Source organism: Haliotis cracherodii, unplaced genomic scaffold (assembly GCF_022045235.1).
Source record: "Haliotis cracherodii isolate W230 unplaced genomic scaffold, xgHalCrac1.p SCAF_8, whole genome shotgun sequence".
Lineage (NCBI taxonomy): Eukaryota > Metazoa > Mollusca > Gastropoda > Lepetellida > Haliotidae > Haliotis > Haliotis cracherodii.
In genome coordinates, this window is record NW_027266341.1 from 259,425 (window position 1) to 281,523 (window position 22,099).

The 22,099-nt window shown below is 43.6% G+C and overlaps 1 protein-coding gene across 2 annotated transcripts in view; it reads right to left on the bottom strand.

Moving 5' to 3' along the window:
• Positions 1-22,099, bottom strand: part of LOC139450201 (uncharacterized) — a 125,532-nt gene that overhangs the window by 24,741 nt on the left and 78,692 nt on the right. Inside the window, exons 19-23 of one of the 2 annotated variants that reach the window (XM_071231878.1) lie at positions 18,111-18,366; positions 11,995-12,186; positions 9,458-9,887; positions 1,522-1,557; positions 300-443 (exon numbers count right to left, since the gene is read on the bottom strand). In XM_071231878.1, coding sequence (XP_071087979.1) covers positions 300-443; positions 1,522-1,557; positions 9,458-9,887; positions 11,995-12,186; positions 18,111-18,366 — 1,058 coding nt within the window. The remainder of the gene's footprint in view (positions 1-299; positions 444-1,521; positions 1,558-9,457; positions 9,888-11,994; positions 12,187-18,110; positions 18,367-22,099) is intronic. The other variant, XM_071231876.1, reaches the window with a different exon arrangement.

The window sequence follows — 22,099 nt, forward strand, 5'->3', positions numbered from 1 at the left end:
TATCTCATAAGTTCCCATACAGCCCTGTGTCATCTCCTTAGCTCCTATACAGCCCTGTGTCATCTCCTTAGTTTCCATACAGACCTGTGTCATCTCCTTAGTTTCCATACAGACCTGTGTCATCTCCTTAGTTCCTATGCAGCCCCGTGTTATCTCATAAGTTCCCATACAGCCCTGTGTCATCTCCTTAGCTCCTATACAGCCCTGTGTCATCTCATTATTTCCTATGCAGCCTGTTCTCATTGTACATATTGATCATCCAAAACTTGGATACAGCTGACATAACTCATCTAACTCACCAACTTCATCCTCAGTTGTGATGGGAAGAGTCTTTTCCCGTGAAGGGAGGCGGCACACATGCAGTGTTTCTCCGAGCCGACTCTCCGGAGCCGTGGACAGAACTGGTGGTGCGGACCTTGGCGGCGCAGAACGAAGGTCATGCACTGAAACAAATAATGTATTCCTACATATACAATATATACCAATACACGCACACTGAATACTCACAGACATGCTCACTGCATACTCACAGACACTCACACTGCATACTCAAAGACACACACACACTGCATACTCACAGACATGCACACTGCATACTCACAGACATGCACACTGCATACTCAAATACACGCACACTGCATACTCACAGACACGCTCACTGCATACTCACAGACACTCACACTGCATACTCAAAGACACACACACTGCATACTCACAGACATGCACACTGCATACTCACAGACACGCACACTGCATACTCAAAGACACTCACACTGCATACTCACAGACACTCACACTGCATACTCAAAGACACACACACTGCATACTCACAGACACGCACACTGCATACTCACAGACACTCACACTGCATACTCAAAGACACACACACTGCATACTCACAGACATGCACACTGCATACTCACAGACACGCACACTGCATACTCACAGACATCATACTGCATACTCACAGACACACACACTGCATACTCACAGACACGCACACTGCATACTCACAGACATCTCACTGCATACTCACAGACACGTACACTGCATACTCACAGACACGCACACTGCATACTCACAGACATCACACTGAATACTCACAGACACGTACACTGCATACTCACAGACACGCACACTGCATACTCACAGACACACACACTGCATACTCACAGACACGTACACTGCATACTCACAGACATATCACTGCATACTCACAGACATCACACTGAATACTCACAGACACGCACACTGCATACTCACAGACACTCACACTGCATACTCACAGACACGCACACTGCATACTCACAGACACTCACACTGCATACTTATAGACACTCACATTGCATACTCACAGACACTCACACTGCATACTCACAGACGCATAAGCGCATAACTTTGCTATAAATGTATTATTGTGGACTGTACATAAATGTTAATCTACTCTAAGTCAGTTGCGTATCACTTTGTCTTCTCTCCGACAACATGGAAACACTGTCTGAGTCTACAAGCGCCACTTACCTTGCTCAGCCTTCGGTCTGTGATAGTCCTGAAAGTCTGATAGGAAAACAAAGCAAGGAGAGATTAGCAGCTGAGGTTAGTGAGATAGAGACAACACTCTCACAGGGAGAGAAGGGGAGACCATCCATACAAGGGGAGACCACCAATAGAAGGGAGACCACCTATACAAGGGAAGACGACCCATACAAGGGGAGACCACCCATACAAGGGAAGACGACCCATACAAGGGGAGACCACCAATAGAAGGGAGACCACCTATACAAGGGGAGACAACCAATAGAAGGGAGACCACCTACACAAGGGGAGACCACCCATACAAGGGGAGACAACCAATTGAAGGGAGACCACCTACACAAGGGGAGACCACCCATACAAGGGAGACCACCTATACAAGGGGAGACAACCAATAGAAGGGAGACCACCTACACAAGGGGAGACCACCAATAGAAGGGAGACCACCTATACAAGGGGAGACAACCAATAGAAGGGAGACCACCTATACAAGGGGAGACAACCAATAGAAGGGAGACCACCTACACAAGGGGAGACCACCAATAGAAGGGAGACCACCTATACAAGGGGAGACAACCAATAGAAGGGAGACCACCTACACAAGGGGAGACAACCCATAGAAGGGAGACCACCTACACAAGGGGAGACCACCCATACAAGGGAGACCACCTATACAAGGGGAGACCACCAATAGAAGGGAGACCACCTACACAAGGGGAGACCACCCATACAAGGGAAGACCACCCATACAAGGGAAGACGACCCATACAAGGGGAGACCACCAATAGAAGGGAGACCACCTATACAAGGGGAGACAACCAATAGAAGGGAGACCACCTACACAAGGGGAGACCACCCATACAAGGGGAGACAACCAATAGAAGGGAGACCACCTACACAAGGGGAGACCACCCATACAAGGGAGACCACCTATACAAGGGGAGACAACCAATAGAAGGGAGACCACCTACACAAGGGGAGACAACCAATAGAAGGGAGACCACCAATACAAGGGAGACCACCTATACAAGGGGAGACAACCAATAGAAAGGAGACCACCTACACAAGGGGAGACCACCCATACAAGGGAAGACGACCCATACAAGGGGAGACCACCAATAGAAGGGAGACCACCTACACAAGGGGAGACAACCAATAGAAGGGAGACCACCTACACAAGGGGAGACCACCCATACAAGGGAGACCACCTATACAAGGGGAGACAACCAATAGAAAGGAGATCACCTACACAAGGGGAGACCACCAATAGAAGGGAGACCACCTATACAAGGGGAGACAACCAATAGAAGGGAGACCACCCATACAAGGGGAGACCACCCATACAAGGGAAGACGACCCATACAAGGGGAGACCACCAATAGAAGGGAGACCACCTATACAAGCGGAGACCACCGATAGAAGGGAGACCACCTATACAAGCGGAGACTACCAATAGAAGGGAAACCACCTACACAAGCGGAGACCACCTACACAAGCGGAGAACACCTACACAAGGGGAGACCACCTATACAAGGGGAGACCACCCATACAAGCGGAGACCACCTATACAAGGGAAGACAACCCATACAAGGGGAGACCACCCATACAAGGGGAGACCACCCATACAAGCGGAGACCACCTATACAAGGGAAGACCACCTATACAAGCGGAGACCACCCATACAAGGGGAGACCACCCATACAAGGGGAGACCACCCATACAAGGGGAGACCACCCATACAAGCGGAGACCACCTATACAAGGGAAGACGACCCATACAAGCGGAGACCACCCATACAAGGGGAGACCACCCATACAAGGGGAGACCACCCATACAAGGGGAGACCACCTTTACAAGGGGAGACCACCCATACAAGCGGAGACCACCCATACAAGGGGAGACCACCCATACAAGCGGAGACCAGCCATTCAAGGGGAGACCACCAATAAATGGGAGACCACCCATACAAGTTGAAACCACCAATAGAAGAAAGATAAGAAATAAAGGAACAGGCAGTAACTGTTGAGTTGTGTGTTTGGCAGGATGTTTTGTGTGTGTACCACGCAGTAAATATGGTGATATTCATTTGTTAAAATAGTTTGCCATATTTTGAAGTGATCCTTTTTAGGTTTCCATTAGTTTAGGACAGCAAGAATATCAAAGAACACAAGCTTCAAACTGCAAACAGTCAGAAGTTTTGGAATATACATTAATTGTTACAGCAAAATTCACTGCACAGAGTCAAGTATAGGTCTGTATTCACTACACAGAGTCAAGTATAGGTCTGTATTCACTACACAGAGTCAAGTATAGGTCTGTATTCACTACACACAGGCAAGTATAGGTCTGTACTGACTACACAGTCAAGTATAGGTCTGTATTCACTACACAGAGTCAAGTACAGGTCTGTACTGACTACACAGTCAAGTATAGGTCTGTATTCACTACACAGAGTCAAGTATAGGTCTGTACTGACTACACAGTCAAGTATAGGTCTGTATTCACTGCACAGAGTCAAGTATAGGTCTGTATTCATTACACAGAGTCAAGTATAGGTCTGTACTGACTACACAGTCAAGTATAGGTCTGTATTCACTACACAGAGTCAAGTATAGGTCTGTACTGACTACACAGTCAAGTATAGGTCTGTACTGACTACACAGTCAAGTATAGGTCTGTATTCACTACACAGAGTCAAGTATAGGTCTGTACTGACTACACAGTCAAGTATAGGTCTGTATTCACTACACAGAGTCAAGTACAGGTCTGTACTGACTACACAGTCAAGTATAGGTCTGTATTCACTACACAGAGTCAAGTATAGGTCTGTACTGACTACACAGTCAAGTATAGGTCTGTATTCACTGCACAGAGTCAAGTATAGGTCTGTATTCATTACACAGAGTCAAGTATAGGTCTGTACTGACTACACAGTCAAGTATAGGTCTGTATTCACTACACAGAGTCAAGTATAGGTCTGTACTGACTACACAGTCAAGTATAGGTCTGTACTGACTACACAGTCAAGTATAGGTCTGTATTCACTACACAGAGTCAAGTATAGGTCTGTACTGACTACACAGTCAAGTATAGGTCTGTATTCACTACACAGAGTCAAGTATAGGTCTGTACTGACTACACAGTCAAGTATAGGTCTGTATTCACTACACAGAGTCAAGTATAGGTCTGTATTCACTACACAGAGGCAAGTATAGGTCTGTACTGACTACACAGTCAAATATAGGTCTGTATTCACTACACAGAGTCAAGTATAGGTCTGTATTCACTACACAGAGTCAAGTATAGGTCTGTACTGACTACACAGTCAAGTATAGGTCTGTATTCACTACACAGAGTCAAGTATAGGTCTGTACTGACTACACAGTCAAGTATAGGTCTGTATTCACTACACAGAGTCAAGTATAGGTCTGTACTGACTACACAGTCAAGTATAGGTCTGTATTCACTACACAGAGTCAGGTATAGGTCTGTATTCACTACATAGAGTCAAGTATAGGTCTGTACTGACTACACAGTCAAGTATAGGTCTGTATTCACTACACAGAGTCAAGTATAGGGCTGTACTGACTACACAGTCAAGTATATGTCTGTATTCACTACACAGAGTCAAGTATAGGTCTGAACTGACTACCCAGAGTTAAGTAGAGGTCTGTTATGGGCGGCCATTCGGTCAAAAAATACAAAGTTGGAAAAAAAGGACAAAAGTACACAACATAGGTCAAATATTACGAATAAAGAACTAAATGTTACTAATAAAGATCAAAATACGAAACAAACAGACGCCGGTTATAAAAGAAAGAACAACGTGTTCAAAAGAACGTCAGTGTACTAAAGGACGTTGACAATAAAGAACGCCAGATTGTGCTGCAATTTGTAAAACATTCCGAGTTTAATCAGCTTGTACTGCCGTGTATTCAATAACTACATGTATGCTGAGATGGACAATGTATTACGTCGCTCCTCGTGCACCGTCTGACGTCACCCATATATATATGCCAGTTTTTATTAACCCTAGAATTGTTTAAAATGTTTTGGAAAATAAGCAAACATGAAAGCTGAAGTGAACTTTCGGCCATATTGGATAGTGTTTACAAACTCACGTTTCACGTATGCCGGTTATGAGACGCCTATGACATCACTAATATTTCACACACACCTGCGACCCATTCATCCCTGAATTACGCGTACATTTCGGCATCAACTTACAACTTGTCTTTGTCATAAACGGTCTTAATGTAAATAAGCGAAATAAATCTGGTTTGAAAACGAACGCTGGCGTCATAGAGGAAAATCTATTTTCTTTATTTATGGCGAGTTATTTTTCCTAATTTTCTGTATTCACTACACAGAGTTATGCAGAAATCTATAGTCACTTCAAAGAGTTAAGCATAGGTCTGTATTCACTACACAGAGTTATGCAGAAATCTATAGTCACTTCAAAGAGTTAAGCATAGGTCTGTATTCACTACACAGAGTTATGCAGAAATCTATAGTCACTTCAAAGAGTTAAGCATAGGTCTGTATTCACTACACAGAGTTATGCAGAAATCTATAGTCACTTCAAAGAGTTAAGCATAAATCTGTATTCACTACACAGAGTTAAGCATACATCTGTATTCCCAACAAAGAGTTACACATAGGTCTGTATTCACTACACAGAGTTAAGCATAAATCTGTATTCACTACACAGAGTTAAGCATACATCTGTATTCCCAACAAAGAGTTACACATAGGTCTGTATTCATGACACAGAGTTAAGTATAGAAGTTATAGTGAAGCTCTGTATTCTATCATGGTACAACATTTATACTAAGTTATCTTATAATAATTAGATCTACATCAAGTGCTTTTATGAGTTATCATGGTGTAATATTTATACACCATTTCATATAATTATAGTTTAGCAAGTAATAATTATCATCAGGTAAAATGCATATATAAAATATCAGTAGTTTCAGTTATAGCTTTTTAGATGGCTGCTAGCCTAAGGTATCAAGATCCCATCTCCCAGACAAAGGATATTTATTTAAGTATATCTGTCATCACCTACCGGGGTATATTAGAATAACATTACTTCAATTAAGACTCATTAAGGATTAGCCCCCATACAAGCTCGTCTATAGTGCATTAAGGATTAGCCCCCATACAAGCTCATCTATAGTGACACCCTAATCTCTTTCAAAGCATCCAGTAAATATGTCAACAAGATTAGTGCCAGTCCAACAGGATAAACAGGATTTAGTATTCCCCTCTGTCTAGCCATCCATTTAGCTTAGGACACAACCAATCGTGTATCAACCAATCACATTCCTTTCTATTGTTCAAACTTTCATTAAATACATACTGTAGCCAAGTTCTAGCAGAGAAGGGGTTTGACCCTCTGACCAAGCAGACCTCTCTCCCACAGCCCAGAGTGTGTACCGACTCTCTGTGGCACCCTCAGTTATTTCTAAGTATATAGTAAATTGTTAATTGTTCTTGTAAATAAAATTGTGATTAGTCTCCTGTGACTCTGGCTCTTTGCTGACTAATTCCCCAAGAAAACCAGCACGTCATTTGGAAGGTATTGTTCACCTAGAACAGTTCCATGATAATTCACTACAAAGAGTTAAGTGAAGGTTTGTATTCACAACATAGAGTTAAGTTGAGGTCTGTATTCACTACAAAGAGTTAAGTGGAGGTCTGTATTCACAACACAGAGTTAAGTGAAGCTCTGTATTCACTACAAAGAGTTAAGTGAAGGTTTGTATTCACAACATAGAGTTAAGTTGAGGTCTGTATTCACTACAAAGAGTTAAGTGAAGGTCTGTATTCACAACATAGAGTTAAGTTGAGGTCTGTATTCACTACAAAGAGTTTAAGTGGAGGTCTGTGCTCACAACACAGTGTTAAGTGAAGTTCTGTATTCACTACAAAGAGTTAAGTGAAGGTCTGTATTGACAACACAGAGTTAAGTTTAGGTCTGTATTCACTACAAAGAGTTAAGTGGAGGTCTGTATTCACCATACAGAGTTAAGTATAGGTCAGTGTTCAAACCACAGAGTTAAGTGGAGGTCTGTATTCACAACAAAGAGTTAAGCATAGGTCTGTATTCATGACACAGAGTTACATATAGTTCTGTATTCATGACACAGAGTTAAGTGGTGGTCTGTAATCACAACACAGAGTTAAGCATAAATCTGTATTCCCAACAAAGAGTTCAGTGAAGGTCTTTATTCATTACAAAGAGTTAAGTATAGGTCTGTATTCACTACCAAGAGTAAAGTGAAAGTCTGTGTTCACAACACAGAGTTAAGTATAGGTCTGTTTTCACTACAAAGAGTTAAGTTTAGGTCAGTATTCACTACAAAGAGTTAAGTATAGGTCTGTGTTTATGACACAGAGTTAAGTGGAGGTCTGTATTCACAACACAGAGTTAAGTGGAGGTCTGTGTTCACTAAAAAGAGTTAAGAAGGTCTGTCAACACGACACAGAGTTAAGTATAGGTCTGTATTCACAACACAGAGTTAAGTGGAGGTCTGCATTCACAACACAGAGTTAAGTGGAGGTCTGTATTCACAACACAGAGTTAAGTATAGGTCTGTATTCACAACACAGAGTTAAGTGGAGGTCTGTATTCACAACACAGAGTTAAGTGGAGGTCTGTATTCACAACACAGAGTTAAGTATAGGTCTGTATGCACAACACAGAGTTAAATATAGGTCTGTATTCACCATACAGAGTTAAGTATAGGTCTGTATTCACAACACAGAGTTAAGTGGAGGTCTGTATTCACAACACAGAGTTAAGTATAGGTCTGTATTCACTACAAAGAGTTAAGGATAGGTCTGTATTCACAACACAGAGTTAAGTATGGGTCTGTATTCACAACACAGAGTTAAGTGGAGGTCTGTATTCACAACACAGAGTTAAGTATAGGTCTGTATTCACAACACAGAGTTAAGTGAAGGTCTGTATTCACAACACAGAGTTAAGTGGAGGTCTGCATTCACTACAAAGAGTTAATTGAAGGTCTGTATTCACAACACAGAGATAAATATAGGTCTGTATTCACAACACAGAGTTAAGTATAACACTGTATTCATTACAAAGAGTTAAGTATACGTCTGTATTCACTACACAGAGTTAAGTGAAGGTCTGTGTTCACAACACAGAGTTAAGTGAAGGTCTGTATTCATGACAGAGTTAAGTGGAGGTCTGTATTCATGACACAGAGTTAAGTGGAGGTCTGTATTCACAACACAGAGTTAAGCATAGGTCTGTATTCATGACACAGAGTTAAGTATAGGTCTGTATTCACTACAAACAGTTAAGTGGAGGTCTGTATTCACAACAGAGAGTTAAGTTGAGGTCTGTATTCACAACAAAGAGTTAAGTGAAGGTCTGTATTCGCAACACAGAGTTAAATATAGGTCTGTATTCACTACACAGAGTTAAGCATATGTCTGTATTCATGACACAGAGTTACGTATAGTTCTGTATTCACAACAAACAGTTCAGTGAAGGTCTGTATTCACAACATAGAGTTAAGTTGAGGTCTGTATTCACTACAAAGAGTTAAGTGGAGGTCTGTGTTCACAACACAGAGTTAAGTATAGGTCTGTATTCACTACAAAGAGTTAAGTGAAGGTCTGTGTTCACAACACAGAGTTAAGTATAGGTCTGTATTCACTACAAAGAGTTAAGTGTAACACTGTATTCACTACAAAGAGTTAAGTATAGGTCTGTATTCACTACAAGAGTTAAGTGAAGGTCTGTGCTCACAACACAGAGTTAAGTATAGGCCTGTTTTCACTACAAAGAGTTAAGTATAGGTCTGTATTCACTACAAAGAGTTAAGTGAAGGTCTCTATTCACAACAGAGTTAAGTATGACACTGTATTCACTAAGCTTCAGTCTCACCATGCTCCATGTAGTGCCGGGGACTTCTGGCTTTGCGAGCATGATTCTCCAGCTCCTTGTTGAACAGTTGTTGTCCCCGCGGGGATCGGCCACCATAGGGGTTGAAGGGTGTTGGAATAGAGGGAGGAGTCCTCATTGGTGGAGCTCTCTTAAATAATTCAGTGTGACGTCGAGTCGTATGCACAACCTGGCCAGTCATCGACCCACTCTGCCTTGGCATCCTGCCAGCCGACCTCTCGACCTTGGTTGTCATCCTGTTGGAAGTCAGGTCAGGGTCAGCCTCTTGGGTGAAGGTTGCTCCTGTAAAGTGCTCTGAGGTGACTCTATAGTGGGCAGCTGCAGTTCTCAGTCGAAGGTCCTGTTTGACGTCAGCCCCATGGTTGGCCTCCTCTAAAGGGATGTAGCTCCATGTGTTGGACTTGCTTAAAACCTGCCACAAGCAAACCTCTGGTTATATGAACTGCACTCTTACTGGTTGCCATTTCTGATACAATAAACATTTCACCTGTAATAGGGCGAGTCCATGTTGAGCTGACACTGGACCACCCACTTGTAATAAGGCCTGTCTATGTGGAGGGGGCACTGGACCACCCACTTGTAATAGGGCCTGTCTATGTGGAGGGGGCACTGGACCACCCACTTGTAATAGGGCCTGTCTATGTGGAGGGGGCACTGGACCACCCATCTGTAACGGGGCCTGTCTATGTGGAGGGGGCACTGGACCACCCACCTGTAACGGTGCCTGTCTATGTGGAGGGGGCACTGGACCACCAACCTGTAACGGTGCTTGTCTATGTGGAAGGGGCACTGGACCATCCATCTGTAATGGGGCCTGTCTATGTGGAGGGGGCACTGGACCACCAACCTGTAACGGTGCCTGTCTATGTGGAGGGGGCACTGGACCATCCATCTGTAATGGGGCTTGTCTATGTGGAGGGGGCACTGGACCATCCACCTGTAACGGTGCCTGTCTATGTGGAGGGGGCACTGGACCACCCATCTGTAATGGTGCTTGTCTATGTGGAGGGGGCACTGGACCACCCACCTGTAACAGGGCCTGTCTATGTGGAGGGGGCACTGGACCACCCACCTGTAATGGGGCCTGTCTATGTGGAGGGGGCACTGGACCACCAACCTGTAACGGTGCCTGTCTATGTGGAGGGGGCACTGGACCATCCACCTGAAACGGTGCTTGTCTATGTTGAGGGGGCACTGGACCACCAACCTGTAACGGTGCTTGTCTATGTGGAAGGGGCACTGGACCATCCATCTGTAATGGGGCCTGTCTATGTGGAGGGGGCACTGGACCACCAACCTGTAACGGTGCCTGTCTATGTGGAGGGGGCACTGGACCATCCATCTGTAATGGGGCTTGTCTATGTGGAGGGGGCACTGGACCATCCACCTGTAACGGTGCCTGTCTATGTGGAGGGGGCACTGGACCACCCATCTGTAATGGTGCTTGTCTATGTGGAGGGGGCACTGGACCACCCACCTGTAACAGGGCCTGTCTATGTGGAGGGGGCACTGGACCACCCACCTGTAATGGGGCCTGTCTATGTGGAGGGGGCACTGGACCACCAACCTGTAACGGTGCCTGTCTATGTGGAGGGGGCACTGGACCATCCACCTGAAACGGTGCTTGTCTATGTTGAGGGGGCACTGGACCACCAACCTGTAACGGGACCTGTCTATGTGGAGGGGGCACTGGACCATCCACCTGTAATGGGGCCTGTCTATGTGGAGGGGGCACTGGACCACCAACCTGTAATGGGGCCTGTCTATGTGGAGGGGGCACTAGACCATCCACCTGAAACGGTGCCTGTCTATGTGGAGGGGGCACTGGACCACCCACCTGTAACAGGGCCGGTCTATGTGGAGGGGGCACTGGACCACCCACCTGAAACGGTGCTTGTCTATGTTGAGGGGGCACTGGACCATTCACCTGGAACAGGGCCTGTCTATGTGGGGGGGGGGGGGGGCACTGGACCACCCACTTGTAATAGGGCCTGTCTATGTGGAGGGGGCACTGGACCACCCACCACGTAATTGGACACCTGTAATTTGGCATGTCTATGTTGAGGGGGCACTGGACCACCCACCACGTAATTGGACACCTGTAATTTGGCATGTCTATGTTGAGGGGGCACTGGACCACAAACCTGTTACGGGGCCTGTCAACGTTGAGAGGGCACTGGACCACCCACCTGTAAAGGGGCCTGTCTATGTTGAGGGGGCACTGGACCACCCACCACGTAATTGGACACCTGTAATTTGGCATGTCTATGTTGAGGGGGCACTGGACCACAAACCTGTTACGGGGCCTGTCAACGTTGAGAGGGCACTGGACCACCCACCTGTAAAGGGGCCTGTCTATGTTGAGGGGGCACTGGACCACAAACCTGTAACAGGGCATGTCAATGTTGAGGGGGCACTGGACCATCCACCTGTAACGGTGCTTGTCTATGTTGAGGGGGCACTGGACCACAAACCTGTAACAGGGCATGTCTATGTTGAGGGGGCACTGGACCACCCACCTGTAACGGGGCCTGTCTATTTTGAGGGGGCACAGGGCCACTTCCAGCAGCAGGGATTGATGTCACTTCTACTTGCACATCCTTGTCCTCCCCGCCCTTAGCAACAGTCTCCAGGGGCTCTGGGATGAGAGAGGTTTCAGTAGGAAGCTGGTTGTTGTCTTCTGGCACCGCCTCTGTCACTGCAGCAGTAGTCTGAGAGACACATCAACATGTGAATACACATCCACTGCAGCAGTAGTCTGAGAGACACATCAACATGTGAATACACATCCACTGCAGCAGTAGTCTGAGAGACACATCAACATGTGAATACACATCCACTGCAGCAGTAGTCTGAGAGACACATCAACATGTGAATACACACCCACTGCAGCAGTAGTCTGAGAGACACATCAACATGTGAATACACATCCACTGCAGCAGTAGTCTGAGAGACACATCAACATGTGAATACACATCCACTGCAGCAGTAGTCTGAGAGACACATCAACATGTGAATACACACCCACTGCAGCAGTAGTCTGAGAGACACATCAACATGTGAATACACACCCACTGCAGCAGTAGTCTGAGAGACACATCAACATGTGAATACACATCCACTGCAGCAGTAGTCTGAGAGACACATCAACATGTGAATACACATTCACTGCAGTAGTAGTCTGAGAGACACATCAACATGTGAATACACATCCACTGCAGTAGTAGTCTGAGAGACACATCAACATGTGAATACACATCCACTGCAGTAGTAGTCTGAGAGACACATCAACATGTGAATACACATCCACTGCAGTAGTAGTCTGAGAGACACATCAACATGTAAATACACACCCACTGCAGTAGTAGTCTGAGAGACACATCAACATGTGAATACACATCCACTGCAGTACATGAGAGACACATCAACATGTAAATACACATCCACTGCAGTTCATGAGAGACACATCAACATGTAAATACACACCCACTGCAGTTCATGAGAGACACATCAACATGTAAATACACACCCACTGCAGTTCATGAGAGACACATCAACATGTAAATACACATCCACTGCAGTACATGAGAGACACATCAACATGTAAATACACATCCACTGCAGTTCATGAGAGACACATCAACATGTAAATACACACCCACTGCAGTACATGAGAGACACATCAACATGTGAATACACATCCACTGCAGTACATGAGAGACACATCAACATGTAAATACACATCCACTGCAGTACATGAGAGACACATCAACATGTGAATACACATCCACTGCAGTACATGAGAGACACATCAACATGTGAATACACATCCACTGCAGTACATGAGATACACATCAACATGTGAATACACATCCACTGCAGCAGTAGTCTGAGAGACACATCAACATGTGAATACACATCCACTGCAGCAGTAGTCTGAGAGACACATCAACATGTGAATACACATCCACTGCAGCAGAAGTCTGAGAGACACATCAACATGTGAATACACATCCACTGCAGCAGTAGTCTGAGAGACACATCAACATGTGAATACACATTCACTGCAGCAGTAGTCTGAGAGACACATCAACATGTAAATACACACCCACTGCAGTAGTAGTCTGAGAGACACATCAACATGTGAATACACATCCACTGCAGTACATGAGAGACACATCAACATGTGAATACACACCCACTACAGTACATGAGAGACACATCAACATGTATATACACACCCACTGCAGTACATGAGAGACACATCAACATGTAAATACACACCCACTACAGTACATGAGAGACACATCAACATGTAAATACACACCCACTGCAGTTCATGAGAGACACATCAACATGTAAATACACACCCACTGCAGTACATGAGAGACACATCAACATGTGAATACACATCCACTGCAGTACATGAGATACACATCAACATGTAAATACACATCCACTGCAGTTCATGAGAGACACATCAACATGTAAATACACACCCACTGCAGTTCATGAGAGACACATCAACATGTGAATACACATCCACTGCAGTACATGAGAGACACATCAACATGTGAATACACATCCACTGCAGTACATGAGATACACATCAACATGTAAATACACACCCACTGCAGTACATGAGAGACACATCAACATGTAAATACACACCCACTACAGTACATGAGAGACACATCAACATGTAAATACACACCCACTGCAGTTCATGAGAGACACATCAACATGTAAATACACACCAACTGCAGTTCATGAGAGACACATCAACATGTAAATACACACCCACTGCAGTTCATGAGAGACACATCAACATGTAAATACACATCCACTGCAGTACATGAGAGACACATCAACATGTAAATACACACCCACTGCAGTACATGAGAGACACATCAACATGTAAATACACACCCACTGCAGTACATACATGTGAATACACATCCACTGCAGTTCATGAGAGACACATCAACATGTAAATACACACCCACTGCAGTTCATGAGAGACACATCAACATGTAAATACACATCCACTGCAGTTCATGAGAGACACATCAACATGTAAATACACACCCACTACAGTACATGAGAGACACATCAACATGTAAATACACACCCACTGCAGTTCATGAGAGACACATCAACATGTAACTACACACCCACTGCAGTACATGAGAGACACATCAACATGTAAATACACATCCACTGCAGTTCATGAGAGACACATCAACATGTAAATACACACCCACTGCAGTTCATGAGAGACACATCAACATGTAAATACACACCCACTACAGTACATGAGAGACACATCAACATGTAAATACACACCCACTGCAGTTCATGAGAGACACATCAACATGTGAATACACACCCACTGCAGTACATGAGAGACACATCAACATGTAAATACACACCCACTTCAAACAAAATGGTGGCACCCAGTCAAGACAGTCTGATCAATAATCAAGATCTATGTTGTGATAAAACAGGTCTTACATCGCGAAGTGCATCAAATCACATGAGCACCTTGATTAAAAACATGAAAAGATTTGAAAAATATGTGTTGACAACAAGTTGGCAGTGCACATGCTTTGCAAATCCTGCAATCGACCAAAATCTGCATCTCATTTTACGAAACAGGATTTTGATTTTGTTGTACTCTTTTGATTGGACTATGCACAGACTCGTTAGTCCAGCCAAACTGTAACTCCGTAATTCCAGCATAGTTCGGCAAGGGTGGAAACTGGACTTTTATTTAGGAGATAAACCTACTGTGTTTTGAAATTTGATGTAGTCCCACTGTAGAATAGATACCTCTTTTTTATAATTTTGAACCGAGCGCTTTAGCGCGAGGTTACAAATTATAATAAAGAGGTTTCTATTCTACAGTGGGACTACATCAAATTTCAAAACACAGTAAGTTTATCTCCATTCTACCATGACTGCAACTACGCTTTGAAAACGGCACTCTCTTGCAACGCGCAATAACACAGGTGCACAGGTCCGCGATCTTAGAACATTCCGAAAAGTGGTCACAGGTAGTTGTATAAGTAACAAATATTACTAAAGTTCAAGATTAAAAATCACCTAAGTCGTGAGTAGTTCATAATAAGTGTTCAAAACACATAGTTTTTCAAACGAAGTTGACAAATAACACTCCTAACTTAATCCAAAGAAAGATGTTTTAATTTCTATCAAACTGTTGCACACTGTTGAACACTGTGGACTTGGCTGTCGTTTCTCGGAAATTTGTGAGAGAGGTCATTTCTTGGAAATCAAACATGACATCATTTCATTGTAGGGGTGACGGGTAATAGAAAAAGGTTTTAAAATGCTTAACGAATATATTTCTACAGCAAACTTTATGAATAAACATTCCTATATACATTTAACATGTCTAAGAGTTATTAGTTAGATAGCAATTACCCCCAGTAAACAAGAATAACATCAAAGTAAATGCCTCTCTACCCTGAACATGGATGTGGCAGAACTTGACCTAAATCACGGTTACTCACACCTCACAGCTGTCAATGGCTGACAATCATGTGTTTACATTAACTTGATCTAGTTAAAAGAAGCAAGATGACAACCTCGATCTATGATGTGGTTCAACATTTACCTGTAGATTTACTGGGATTGATCGAGCCTGCTGGTACATCCATATGCTTACTAATGGAACTGAGTATGACTGAACAGCCACTGTTTAGGCTGCAGACGAGCCGGATATTTTGAAACGAGGAATCTGCATGGTGTGACCTGTCAATTTCAAGATTTCACGGATCCAAAGCCAAATAGTGACAGAACTTAGACATTTGTGGTCCAGAAATAGTAGGTCGTGTATAATTTTCATAACTGTGCGTGTTCTGAAATGAATTTCATCAAGTTTCATAAGCTGTCACTTCAGTTGGGACATTGTTTTCGTGGACTTTCGAAAGGGAGTGTGTTCTGATGCACTTTCAAATCCCCTCCTGCCAAATTCCAACGGTGGTGGTTGACGGAGTTGGTAATGGATATCGATCAGAAAAAGGTTTGTAAACAACATGTTGTCCTGAATAAAATGTCTTCAAACATATTTTATTATGTTATATTTCACTTTCATTGTCGGTTGTTCGTGGGTTTCAGAAAAAGTTACCAAAAAATTAAAAAATGAACAATTATTATTTTCTATTTTTTTTTATTAGATATCACTCTGTCACTTATTTTGAATGTGTGAATCTTTGAATTATACCTCCCCACCCTGAAATGAGAACCGTCCTAACGTGTCCCGGTTGTCACTGTACCATCTGCACTGCACTGCACTCTCAGTTATGGCTGCCAAAGAAATTGTTAACAGTAACGGAGGAAACCAGAAGACAACCCAGTACTGATGCACAGTGTGATGCTGTTCAACATTAACACGTTGACTAACTGTCCCTGCTGATGTAATGTTGTATTTTTCAAACAATTTTTATAATGTTATATTTTACTTTCATTGTCGGTTGTTTCAATGAGGAAATAGCTTAAATTGTTCCGATTCTGGTCACCATAGAACATTTCTGTAGATCTAACAGTTTCATAAACATTTCATTTGTATGCAAAAGATATGCCTTCGTTAAATCTTTTAATGTCATCATCGAAGCAGTCAGGGTTGCGGCCCAGAACGCCCCAAACATCCGATATGAAACTACCGTATTTCCTCTGTTTGACACTATACGCCGTCTATTAATTTCGCGAGAGCCCTTGACTCGGCGTGTATTAGAGACCTGTCTGGTATTAGAGACCCAGCGTGTATTAGAGGAAATATAGATATGTTTTACAGTTCATATGGGGGTGATAGATCGGCAGTCATTTTCTGTGAATAGATACGTAGGCTATCTATGTATTCATACGCACTGTTTTTTGTGTGAAAAGGCTTACTATATTTGAAAGGGGTTTCCGTAGCAAAAAGGAAACCTCTTTTTAACCAATCAGAATCAAGCATTCATCAATGTCATGGTAGAAAGTCAGTTAACTCCATTGCCTCAGGAAGATGGCATGGATTGGAAAACAAGGGAATATGGCTAAGAATGGATGCACATGTATTATCCATGATCTGATCAAATGGTCAATTCCCTTCCACTGACTTACCAACCTGAACAAGCAGTAAAACAGGCCAGCCAAACCCCTTCATGTGTTTCATATTTAGGTCTAAAAACATAGATTTAGAGTGACAAAAACTGTCCACAAGACTGTATGAGAAGAGGAATGACTTCAACTTTGCACTTTATGTCCATCAATACTCCGGGTCCAGCCACTGAGGTCAACATTTCACGTTTGAGGTACAATCAAGCATGTCAAGATTTTAAAACTCTTGTGAAGAAATGGTTCAATCAAGGTTCAAGGTCTCAGCAAAGCTTTCAAACTGTTTATGGTAGATATGTGGGGGACATGTTGTTGCAACAATGACAACAATTTGTGATTTTGACTGGAATCATATGTTCCTGTGTTTGTTCAGGTGAACAATTGACTTACCTTTGCATGTGTTTGTGACAGGTGCCACCGGTGGGGCATGATACGCTCATGTTTTCATGAACACCTGTTATTATCACTGTTTCATAGTGATTTATAAACACATTCTTATTCTCCAACCAAAACTAACCTTGTGATCCTCTACATGAGTTGTCTCCACTTCTTGGATAATCTCCCCTGTGTAACTCTCCTGTTCACAAAGGTCACGTAACTCATCCTCTAGTTCACTAATATCTGCCTGGTCCACGTCAGCTCCGGAAGAGAAGCTCTCTGACGCCTGGGGGAGGCGGATCTGTCCAGGCAGGCCTGGGGGACGATGCTGACCACTATGCTGTGTGCTGTGGTCAGTGGAAAACAGCTGGTTGCTCAGCAAACCCAAGTCTGTGCTACAGGGGGAAACAACTCTATTATAGTCTTCACAAAGCTACAAAAACATTGATGGTCGATAACCACTTCACATATTGTACATGAGAGACTGAATGTTGCTCAAAGTCTGCAATAGTCAAACTAAACCACAACGGCCCAAACATATTATAGTGTTGGACAGGCAAACCCATGTCTGAGAGCAAGACCTGCACCTTCGGGTATGAAGCACACTGGCCACACATCACCCAGGGCCCTGTTCCACAAAGCGATCTTAGTACTACCATTGTCATAAGCCATGATTGTCGTGGAAGTTACGATCGTCTTAGCGCTAAGATCGCTTTGTGAAACGGGACCCAGGCCTCATTAGTCAGCCCCTGGAAGCCCTGAGGCCACAAGATGCCAGTACCAGGGCAGGTCTTGAGGCAGCCGTGTCGAGGTGGAAGGTAAGGGGGCAGGTCAGAACTTCCCTTGGTGAGTGTGGTTGTTAGGTTACTGTCATGTGGCTTGAGATCAGTAGTTAGTTCTGGAAAGTGCACGTTGTAGTGGTTTGTAACAATAACTGAAGAAAGGTACTTCGTGTTAAAAAGCCCTTTTATTCAGACCATGTGGCCTGCATGGTGGCCATCTTGTTACAGCTCAAGGGAGAGCTCCCTCGTTGGCTTAGCTGCGAGAAACTGCTTGGGTATGACTACTTAATATAGATTAATGGACTTTTGTTGACATTAACACTTATCATTACATCTCCCTTTCTAAGTTGAAATTAACATTATATAAACTCTGAATTAAACTGGTAACAATGTAAACACTTAAAAGCCTGGCTAAGCACATCAACAATAGATAAGTTTAACTTCTTTTCTTATTTTATCAATGAGTGCTTAAAATGACACATCATGTCAAATTGATCATGTTCAGTTCCTTCCTGATGAGTGTCTCTTCTTGTCATTCAGTTTGCACATTTATGATTGCTTGCCATTCTCTTAACTTTAGAACAGTTCAGAATTCACACATCACTCAGTTTCGATCAGACGAGATGGCTTGTTGATGACTCGGCCAGATCGTGTTTTAGTACCACTGTGCTGTGCTTCGGGAGTTGTCAAGCAAGTTGTAGTTGTTGTTGTTGTTGCAGGCTGGTTAGTTGTAATGTGAGGTGTGTTGTCATGAGGGGTAAGGAGGAGATCACGGCGATTTCGTCTCAGTCTTCCACCTCCCTCTGTTTGCACAAGGTAGGATCTTGGTGCTACCTTTTGCACTATTGCACCTTTTGTTTTCCAGTCATTACTTGTGTCTTGATACACTCTCACACTGCTACCTGGTTCTAACTGGGGTAGAGGTAGAGGAGATGCTTTCTGGTCGAAGTAGTACTTTTGTTCCTCTTTCGAAACCAGCTTGTGTTTGATGACTTGATCTGGATCAGGTGTACTTGACTGAAGGAGATCTTTCTTCAGTGGGAGATTGGACCTGATTTTCCGATTCATTAACAGCTGTGACGGAGAGAAACTACCAGCTAGACGTATGGTACGATAGGCGAGCAGTCCTAGATGAGGATCTTCAACACTGTCAATGCACTTTTTCATGACGTTTTTGACAGTCTGGACTGTGCGTTCTGCAAGACCGTTTGACTGGGGGTATTTAGGACTAGATGTAGAGTGTTTAAAGTCCCATTCAACAGCAAAATCTGCAAATTCTGCACTCGCATAACATGGTCCGTTATCACTGAACAGTTCAACTGGTGAACCATGTCTGGCAAATATGGATCGTAGTGCTTTGATGACGGCTTGGCTGGACTGATTTGGCAAAGTAATGACTTCTGGGAAGTTAGAGTATGCATCCACAACTAATAGATAGTCTTTTGAGTAGAGTTCAAAAAGATCAGTGGAGACATACTGCCATGGCTGAGCAGCTACTGGGTGAGGTGATAGTGGTTCAGGTTGATGACGATGACGATAGTTCAAGCACGTCTCACATCCACTTACCATGACATCTACGTCATGATTCATTCGAGGCCAGAATAGAACTTCTCTAGCTCTCTGCTTGCATTTTTCTTGACCCAGATGTCCTGCATGTACTTTCTGCAACATCAGTTTCCGCATACCTTTGGGCATGACGATGCGGTTGCCTTTGAAGACTACTCCGTCAATACATGAAAGTTCATCTCGATAATTCCAGAAATCATCCAGGTTTCTTGGGCACTGTGAATGTTCATTAGGCCAACCTGACAAGATGATTGCTTTTAGAGCTGTCATTTCTGGATCTATGTTGCTTTCTGCTCTGATATGTGCGAATCTGTCGGTTGACACCTGCACTGTTGACAAGATACTGTCAACTAACATTTGTACATCTGCTTCAGTTGTACTGGTGGGTGATTGATCACTAGGAAAGTTCCTTGACAGGGTATCTGCTGCATACATCTCTCGACCAGGAGTGTACATTACCTCCATGTCATATTTCTGCATGCGAAGACGGAAACGTTGAATGTGTGGAGGACAGTCATTCAGAGCTTTCTTGAAGATGGGAATCAGTGGTTTATGGTCAGTTTCTGCGAGAAACTTTCTCCCATACACATATTGATGGAACCGTTCAGCTCCAAAACACATTGCTAGTGCTTCCTTCTCGATCTGTGCGTAGTGAGTCTCTGCAGTGGTCATCGCCCTTGACGCATATGCTACTGGCATCCACGCATCTTCATGTTGTTGCAGCAGTATGGCACCAAGTCCATGTTTTGATGCATCTGTAGACACTTTGATGGGTTTCTTGGTATCATAGAATTGAAGAACCGGTCTTTGTGAGATGAAGTTTCGAAGTTCTTCCCATGATTTGTCCTGTTCATGAGACCTTTTTCCAACACCTGCCTAAGTGGTGCTGATTTTGTTGAGAGGTCTTGAATGTACCTTCCTAGGTAATTAACCATCCCAAGGAACCGTTGCAGTTCCTTCTTTTCTGTGGGTTTCTGAAGATCCATGATGGCTTTCACCTTGTTAGGGTCTGGTTTGAGTCCATCAGCAGAAATTCTATCTCCCAGGAAGGTAAGCTCTGTGACACCCACTTCACATTTCTCTCTATTCAATTTCAGACCACTGTCTCTACACTTCTGAAGTACTGCTTTCAGTCGCTCGTTGTGCTCTCTGGTGTCTTTACCAAAGATGATCATGTCATCCATACTGGTGTCTACACCTCTAATGTGCTTGAAGAGTTGATGTATGGTTCGATGATACACTTCTGGCGCACTTGAAATACAAAATGGGAGTCTGAGATAACGGTATCTCCCAAATGGTGTGTTGAATGCTGTCAGCATTGAGCTGGCATGATCTAGCTTCATTTGCCAAAAGCCTGAGGAGGTGTCCAGCTTGATAAACACTTTAGCACCAGCAAACTGCGACATCACTTCTTCACGAGTTGGGAGTTTATAGTGTTCTCTCTGAACTGCTAGATTCAAATTGCGAGGATCTAGGCATATTCTCAATTTCCCTTGTTTCTTGTGTACAGTCACCATCGAACTAACCCATTCAGTAGGTTCTGTAACCTCTGTGATCACTCCAAGTGATTTCATTCTGTTCAACTCTTCTTTAAGTTGATCATGGAGAGTAAACGGCACTTTTCTACAAGCTTCTATGACTGGTGTGACTTCTTTGTCAACTGTTATGGTATGTTCACCAGGCAAGCATCCAAGCCCTGTGAATACATCTCAGTCTCTCACAATCCTCCACACCAAGGATACATCTATTGTTGTCTGGCGTTACCATGAATACAGTCTTG